This window comes from Pundamilia nyererei, unplaced genomic scaffold, assembly GCF_000239375.1.
Source record: "Pundamilia nyererei isolate P.nyererei 1_Seehausen unplaced genomic scaffold, PunNye1.0 scaffold00012, whole genome shotgun sequence".
Taxonomy (NCBI): domain Eukaryota; kingdom Metazoa; phylum Chordata; class Actinopteri; order Cichliformes; family Cichlidae; genus Pundamilia; species Pundamilia nyererei.
Genome location: NW_005187413.1, coordinates 6,758,424 through 6,766,816, shown reverse-complemented (window position 1 = coordinate 6,766,816; position 8,393 = coordinate 6,758,424). Strand labels below are relative to the sequence as shown.

The 8,393-nt window shown below is 42.6% G+C and overlaps 1 protein-coding gene across 6 annotated transcripts in view; it reads right to left on the bottom strand.

Annotated features, from left to right (window-relative positions):
• Positions 1-2,654: 2,654 nt before the first annotated feature.
• Positions 2,655-8,393, bottom strand: part of erc2 (ELKS/RAB6-interacting/CAST family member 2) — a 45,256-nt gene continuing 39,517 nt past the window's right edge. For 5 of the 6 annotated variants that reach the window (XM_005724724.1, XM_005724728.1, XM_005724727.1 and 2 more), the window contains 7 exons: positions 6,736-6,747; positions 6,255-6,378; positions 5,999-6,159; positions 4,813-4,960; positions 3,395-4,021; positions 2,860-2,927; positions 2,655-2,721 (listed from right to left, as the gene is read on the bottom strand). In XM_005724724.1, coding sequence (XP_005724781.1) covers positions 2,901-2,927; positions 3,395-4,021; positions 4,813-4,960; positions 5,999-6,159; positions 6,255-6,378; positions 6,736-6,747 — 1,099 coding nt within the window. In that variant the 3' untranslated portion in view covers positions 2,655-2,721; positions 2,860-2,900. The remainder of the gene's footprint in view (positions 2,722-2,859; positions 2,928-3,394; positions 4,022-4,812; positions 4,961-5,998; positions 6,160-6,254; positions 6,379-6,735; positions 6,748-8,393) is intronic. The other variant, XM_005724726.1, reaches the window with a different exon arrangement.

The window sequence follows — 8,393 nt, the reverse complement described above, 5'->3', positions numbered from 1 at the left end:
TCTTAACATTTGTAAACACAAACAGCAAGGTTTCACACGGTCTGTTGGTTCTTGGTCAGTGGATCAGAGCCGTAACGGTGGGAAGCAGACACATAAAAGATGATGCACAGATCACCTTGGAGTGATGAGTGAATGGAAAGACATTTATATACAACAACCAACACTTGGCCATAAAAGGGAGACACACAGGCACCATGAGGGTTAGAGAGAGGAACTGGGGATTGTAACAGTCTACTTCATTTTTCCACTATACTGTAACAATTTGTGTGCGCGTGTGTTTTTTTTTTTTCTACTCGGTTAGCTGTCACGGTCACATACATCATCACTTCGGCTTACGAGACAACAACAACGACAAACACACGAAGGAAATGCATCCAGACAGAGTCACTCAAACCTCCGGTTGGGTGATAACTGTGATAGTCCTCTCACAAGTGCAAGCTTCTGACTGCTGAGTTCAGCAGACATAATCTCAATGCTACCTGTGCGAGCTGCAAAATTAAAAAAATAAATAAAGTCGCTGTTCAAAGTCGTCACCACAGGCAAAGTGGTCTTCAACTGAGTTGTTTTTCACATTAAGAAAGGAATGTAATAATGTCACCTTTTCTAAACTTCTAGATAGATTTGGATACACTTCTTTGTTTCCCATAAACTGTCCTAAAGCTCTTAATTTTTTTTTATTTGGGCTGTCCTGTATTTTCAGACAGGGAATGTTAAATTTGCTGCTGAGGGGGGTTTTCATATACAGTACAAATCAGAGGAAAATCACACCGCTCAACGCTCTAAATAAGACATTTCTCAGACCTCCAGCCAGATAGAAAAATAACCATGAAGAAAAAAGAAACATATATATATTATATATATATATTTATATAGTATCTTGTCAGTTTGAAATGATTTTCTGACCACATATAGACACACTCTATAGATTTCTCTCTATATGTATAATATATTCATATCTATCATATGTGTACAGTTTTTACGAGGCACAGGCCACCTTGTTGAGAAGGAGAAAACAAGTCACTATGTTTGGGGAGGTCACACAAACTACTGCTGGAAGAGTACAAGGGAGAGGGGAGCAGGAGCATACTCTAGGTCAGACACTGGTGTGTCAGTGGCTCCAATAGACCTGCAGGATAAACATCTATTGGACACTGCCTTCTCTTTATAGTCTAGAATGATGCTTATAGTAGCAGTATTTGCTGAGGGACCTAGCCTCTGTGTGTGGATCACAAACCCCATTTGTCAAATCATATGTACAAAGAACTCCTTTACAGTTGTTTATGAAGCCCATTGTGGGATCAAGTCCCTTTACTGTAAAAGGACTAAAAGATGCTCTTTACCAGGTCTTCTCACACCGTTTAGTTTGAGCACCAGCAGAAGCACCATTAGTAAAAATTCCTGCAACACAGAGGAGGTGCATAGGTGCATAGTCTCAGAAATAATCTAAATAATCTGATCAATATATTCTGACCACTCCCTTGGCTGCTGTGATTGGACAATTAAATCATTTTGACTTGATTTAAGTAAGGATGGGAATGCATTCACTCTATGTTTACATCTGCATAGTTTATTTCTTTTTTTGACTACTTTTGATTAAAATGAGGTAAGATGAAGATAAAATCCAGTGCAGCCACAGCCTTAAGGCTAAAACTAGCCAGAGAACTGGAAGGCCCTGCTTGCACAGCCACAGAGACCTCTTGATGTTGCAGGCAAGGCTCAAGCCTGTCATCAGTCAGCTCAAAGCTCTTCGTTTTACCAACAAGAAATGACAAAAGAAATCCTAAAACCACTTAATCTGGACTGTGTGGAACATGCTAGTAAAGGGACACCACGTCACGTTTAGAAATGCTGAAGAAACGCATGGCAGGTAAAAAGGTTAAAAAAAGAAAAAGAAAGGAAGAAGTCACTGTGTGCCACGGAGGGAAAATATAGCTCAGCAAAACAATCTGATGATTACAACACGCCGAAGGTCATGACAGCCAGGCAGAGGGGTCAGATGTCACCAGGTGAGTCAGGAGGGCAGTGAGGATTGAAAAACCATGACAAGAGTCAGGCGGAGGAGCCAACCAGAGCCAGAGGAGTCAGTTAGGCAGGTGAAACAGTCAGCAAGACAACCATGATCTTGAACCAGTCAAAGGAAGAAGGAGGAAGGAAGAAATACTGGGCTGACAGACGGTCATGAGATCTCTGCTGGGTGGATCAAGAGAGCGCCGTTGGCCTGAACTTGTGACAGACAGGTGAGTTGACCTCGGTGTAACCTCTGATACAGTGCTCCCGTGTTAATCACATGTCCAAGCAACAATTAGACACACACAGAACATCTCTTTCTCCATATCGTTCTCTCTCCTTCCATTTCAGTTGTGAATATCTAATGTTGTGTGAAGTGGAGTGCGTCTTGTCCTGTTCACACCAAGAAGAGCTCCCACATCACCTTAAACAGAACATGAAGGAGACAGTGGAAGTTTCAGTTTGGAAATATTTTTCTTTTAGTGTAATTAATATAATGTTCACTACAGCATGTCTATGCGTGTCCAGATGGGTGAAATACCTGCTCAGCTGTCAGTCTCTATGCATGACCTGCACACCTGAGTTCCCCCTCCTCTTCCTGGGAAAAAAAGGTCCCGTTGCTGGGTACTGATTGAGTGGAGGTAATAAATATTTAGTTGGGTAGTGTTACAACATCATGGCATGGCTGTGCTCCTCCAGTAGTGACTGAATCATCTGAATGTGAGAAAAAAAAAATACAAAGATATATAAAGATAAAAATATAAATCTGACAAACATGCTGAGATTTTTACAAAACACCACAGACTCCGCTGGCAAAGAAGTAAAATTAAGAAAGTCTTAAATATTTCTCACCCCTCAAAACAACATTAGAGCTTTGGTTGTCACAGCAAGGATTATGCCCAAATGCCCTCCTCGTCATCCTGTCGTTGGCAGCGTTATGCATGAGGAGAAGAAAGCAGCAGAAGCTGTTATGTTGCTTTTATTCAAAGCAGCATTGAGAACTGGAGGGACTGAAACTGTGTCTTATTTATTGAGACCAACATCTGGTGACTGGAGCGATGTCAGCGGTTAATTCTTTGTTCGCTTAATATCACAACTATTTCTCTACAACAGAATTTTAACATTGCATCTATTGTCCAACTACTGTGCTACTGTGTATTTGACAGTCTGTCAAAGCAAACTTCTAACCATCATGGCTGAGATTATCACAGATATCTGTGTCACATGCAAGTACAGTATGTAGCTTGTGGCATTTGTTGGTCACAGTTATTAGATTAACTGAGTTTTAAGACATTTTTACTTTTCCATATCAAAAAGACGTCAGTGCTGACCTTTGAAACATGTTGTAAATAGCATTTAATAACAGAGATAACATGTGTGATCTTACCTGGTCTGGGGAAGGGCGATGACCAGCATGCGGGGGTCCTCGGGCTGGTCCCCCGCGATGGTGGGGCGACGGGTGACGTGGATGTTGGGCATGGTGAGGGTGTTGGGGATGCTGAGGGTGCTGGGGGTGCTGGGGGTGCTGAGGGTGTGGATGTTGGGGGTGTGGCCCCTGTTGCGGAGGTCCGTGTGGGTGCTGAGGGTGAGGGTGCTGCGGAGGCAGATGCCCATGTGGGTGCTGCTGAGGATGCTGGGGGTGCTGTTGGTGAGGGTGCTGGGGCTGTGGAGGGCGTGGGTGCTGTTGGTGCTGGGGAGGTGGCTGAGGGTGCTGAGGATGTTGCTGGTGAGGAGGGTGAGGGTACTGCATCTGTGGCTGCTGTGGGTGTGGGTGTTGCTGGGATGCCTGTGGGTGCTGTGGGTGTTGCAGGTGCTGTGGGTGCTGTTGGTGTTGCGGATGTTGCGGGTGCGGGGCGTGTGGATATGGAGTCTGTTGAGGGTGGGGAGCGTGGGAATACTGGGGCTGGGGCTGAGGTGGAGCATGTGGGGGCTGAGACTGGGGGTGGTGAGGAGCATGTGGATGATATTGCTCGTCTTCATAGTTGTCGGCTATCAGCTTCATTCTGCTTTGTGTCTGTAGGAGGAGGGCAGAGGTCAGTGCATGACGCTCTGCAGTTGGCAGAAGTGAGGAGACTGCACACTTGCAGTACATGGCAGCAACTTGTCAGTAACAAAGTAACTGTCGCTGTCCTAATTCATAACATAAAAATCAGGTTGTATTAAATAAGGCTTAAAACTACTGATTAAGATGAGCGACAAGTCTCACCTCCTACTGGCAGTTAGAAAGAATCTATAACTCTTAGACACATCTACAATGGCTTTAGGCCTAGAGGCTTCCTCCATTCTTTATATACCGTCTGTGGTTAAACTACAGTACGATTCCAGGTGACCATCCACTGTTCAAGGATCAGTTTATGTGCTTCCAAGGTGACATAAGACAAAAACTAGAGACAGAAAAGTGGCCAGATTGCCTCTGCCAGAATTTTACGTGTGTAAATCATACTAGAGCTGTATGCTTTAAAATTTTAGTTAGCTTAAAATAAAAAAAAATTAAAAAACGGAATATTTGAGACTGCTGCAAAACTGAAGTCTTGGAGGCACAGACTTCTTATTCAACTCTGATGTTTACGGCCACAAATTATTTGCAAATTGAGATGATAATGACATCACTTCATTTTAGTACTAGTCTGGAATTAACAAAGACTTAAGAAATAAAAGCAGAAAAATGACTCTGAACTTGCAAAGTGGTCATGCAGTGATAACCTTGTAGAAAATTGTTTAGCTGACTTGTACAGCTACATTTTTTATTTTGGCAACAAGCATCGGCAGAGAGAAATTTCCTTGGAAGTATGCTGCAGTACTAACATGTTGTTTGAGCTGGTGCATCAGTTTGTCCCGCTCCCTCTTGAGGGCTAGCACCTCCTCCTGGGTCTTCTTTTTATTCGAGGCAGACAGTTCCAGCAGTGCAATATTAGCATCTTTCTCACTAATTGCTGCCAGCAGAGCTTGTTGTCTGAAAGAAAAACAACATAAAACACTACAGTAGTATCTCCAGAAAGATTTAGCTATCAGATAGAAGGCCTCACATTTGACTCTAGAATACTTTGATATACAGAGGTACTCATGATCGACTCAGTGATTACAAGGTGCTCAGACCCTGCGACTGAAAAACAAGCCAAAATCATCACCCCACCAACACTGTGCTTTAACAGGGTATGAGGTGTTTGTACTGATATGTTGTGTTTGGTTTTTGTCAAACTTTGTGCTAATTATTATTAGCAAACATCGCCACATTGATCTCATTTGTCCAGGACAGTTTTTTCTTAAGATGCACTTTTACGATGTGTACCATGTTCTTCTGGCTCTCCCATACAAGCCAAACTGTCATGAACTTCAACATTTAACAAGCTAACCAAGGCATGTAGAGTCTGAGATTTTGTGTTTTTTTCTGCAATTTCTCTGGACATTATCTGGCCTCAGGGTGAATGTGCAGCACATATTGACTTTTGGGTAGATTTAAGGAGCTTGGGAAGAAAAATTATTGGACTATTTTAAGTTTAAGAGGTTTCACTTCAGAGAAGCTTCTTCAGTTCTAAGACCAAATGGTGGAGAGCCCCAGGTATTCCCTAGTGGGAGTTGTCCCTTTAAAAAAAACTGGGACTCTCCACCATTTGGTCTTAGAACTGAAGCTTCCTGGATGAGAAGTGAAACCTCTTCAAGAAACTTAGATTACAATGACCTGGATGACTGAGAACCTACACAGACATTTTGGGTAGATTGGCTACTGTTTTGAATATCAGTGTGACCATCGTGGTGGATTTCAGATTACTTTTTGTTCTGATAATGAAATCAAATTTCAATTTAGCAGTGCTATGTCGGCTGTCTTCTCATAAAGACGGTGGGGAAGGACAAAAACAAATGAGCTGGATTACATTTTGAGAAAAGAAATTAATCCAAGGCTTAATTACAAGAACATTTTTTAAAAAAGGAGGTTGAAAATGTAGACCGCCAATCAGATTTTTGCTAACAGCAAATCTCAGAAAACACTAACTTCATTTCAAGGATCTCCTCCAGCTGTTTCCTGCGTTCTTGTCTCATGTTGGTGAGGTGAGTGTCCCTCTCCTGTAAAGACTGCTGTGTGGAGGAGAGACGCTGCTTGGTGGCATCCAGCTCTTGCCTCGTCCTTTCTAGCGTGTTCATTAGCTCCTCCAACTGACGTTTGGGAAAACAAGGACACATATCTCATTAGGTAATTACTAAACTGTGTATCATCAGGGGTAAATTTTTTTTTTATTAGGGTACATCACCTTCAAGTGGTGACCACCATCTATGGAGCTGTCCTTACGAGGGTCCTGTCCCAAGCCTTTCTTGTCACCTTGCAGCCCCAGTTTGATGTTTGAACCCTTTTTAGCTTGATCTTTACCCCCTTGTCTGCAAAACCACAAAATTTGTGCATTTCCATTAAAAGTCAGTAGAGTTATATGAAAAATATGTAGACTTATGAAATGGGTGCATTTTATACCCAAAACCACAACAAAAATGTGAAACACAAAACAAGCAAAGCCAGTACAGCAATGGGCGATCATGTCAAGTGCATTTTGAATGTATTCAGTTTCAAAATAGTACCGCTTATGAGATCACCAGGACAACAACAAAACATGAGCATCACAGATGTAGCGATAGCTTCATGTTAATTGCATTGCTGAGATAAATCACAGGTTTAAGCACCAGTGTTAGGATGGAGTTAGGAAGAAATGGGGATGTAATGGGAGCAGGGGCATTACTTACCTGGGAGCTAGACTGCAGATGGGGAAAGGAAAAGGCAGAAGACAAGGGGTTGATGGAACGAGTGAAGTAGACATTGGAAGCAGGAAATAAGAGAACACACAGGAAATTAAAAAACAAACAAAACAGACACATTAGAACCAGAACATAAAGAAACAATCACAAGAAAAAAGTACAGTGAACCCAGAGGAGATCACGCTGTGTTCATTGCTCATCCAACAACATGGGCAATTACAAACACGCCTGTGGCAGTCACTGCTCTGCAGCCTGACACAGCTAATGCAGGATGCACCTTCTCTGAAAACAAGGGCCCATGTGCATCTTCTGCCAAGCCTGGAAGTGGCAGACATGCATTTAGTCAGGCAAAAGTTAGCCGGGCAAAAATAAGAGGAGAGGACAGGTTGGAGAGTCGAGCAAAAGGAGAGGAAGCCAACGGTGGTTTGATCAAGTGGGCAAGAAGGGAGCTAGTGGGAGAATCAGTTATGGATGCAGGGTTGTTCAGACAGAAAAGACCTGACTGAACTGACACACTTCAGGACTGAGGGCTCAGTCCAGACCCTACCTACTACAGCACCCCACACTGAACGCGTGTAGATGTGGAGCACAGCAGCTCTATTCATGCAGGCCACTAGGGCTGATCTTTTCCTTTAGTATCTCGTAGAGCAAGCTAGGCAGGGCACGTGGGGGCAGGTTGGGATGGAAAGCAGGAAGAAGGGGGCACTGGAAAATAGGGTCTGTTAGGTGGTGTTAATGGGATATGAGGGTGCAAGGGTGGCTGGGTCACAGAGGGTGACTTGGGGTGAGGCGAGCAGATGGGTGGCTGGAATGAGAAGGGGAAGCGTGCTCGTGGCAACAGCAAACATTAGCTGAGGGCAGACACTTATACAATAAGCTACTACAAACAACCAACGCCACAAAAAGACACAAAAGGGTGTATATTTGTGTGTCTTAAAGTGTGTTAGCAGGAAGCTATTTCCACAAGAACACAAGGAAGTATAGCATGTTCAAATAAAATGTAAAAAAAGTAAAGAAGTCAAAGCAAGTGGGTAAATCACACCAAGTTTTATAGATAAAGGTGCTGATGCGTGCATTATTTGCAGTATTATTAGTATTAAAACATTTACAGTATATACAATGCGTTTTTAGTTAGGGTTACAAATTACAAAATATTTGCTTTTAAAACTGCAATTTTTATATTGACAGTTTGCTGCAACACCGGTGTGACTGAATTTACTGTGTGACTTTACCAAGCATCACCACGGAAACACGCCAAAACAGGAAAAAATGAGTGTAGCATGTGGTGCAAATAAATGGCAAGCAATATATGCCTATCTGGACATATATTAACAACATTATGACCTGATGATTTGCATTTATATGAAGTACAACCCTTGATCTTTAAGGTTTGAACTTCATATTTGCTTAAAATTTCACACGGCTGTTTAATTTACTGTGATTGCTCATGCAGCAAAAATATTTGTGGACTTTTTTCCCACTTTACATCATCAGTGCACAGATAAATGAGTTTTAATGATGACTGCTGCCCCAAAAATAAACATGCAGCACAAACTCCTTCTCCCTTACACGTGTATACATGCACACGCGCACACACACACACACACACACACACACACACACACACACACACACACACACACACA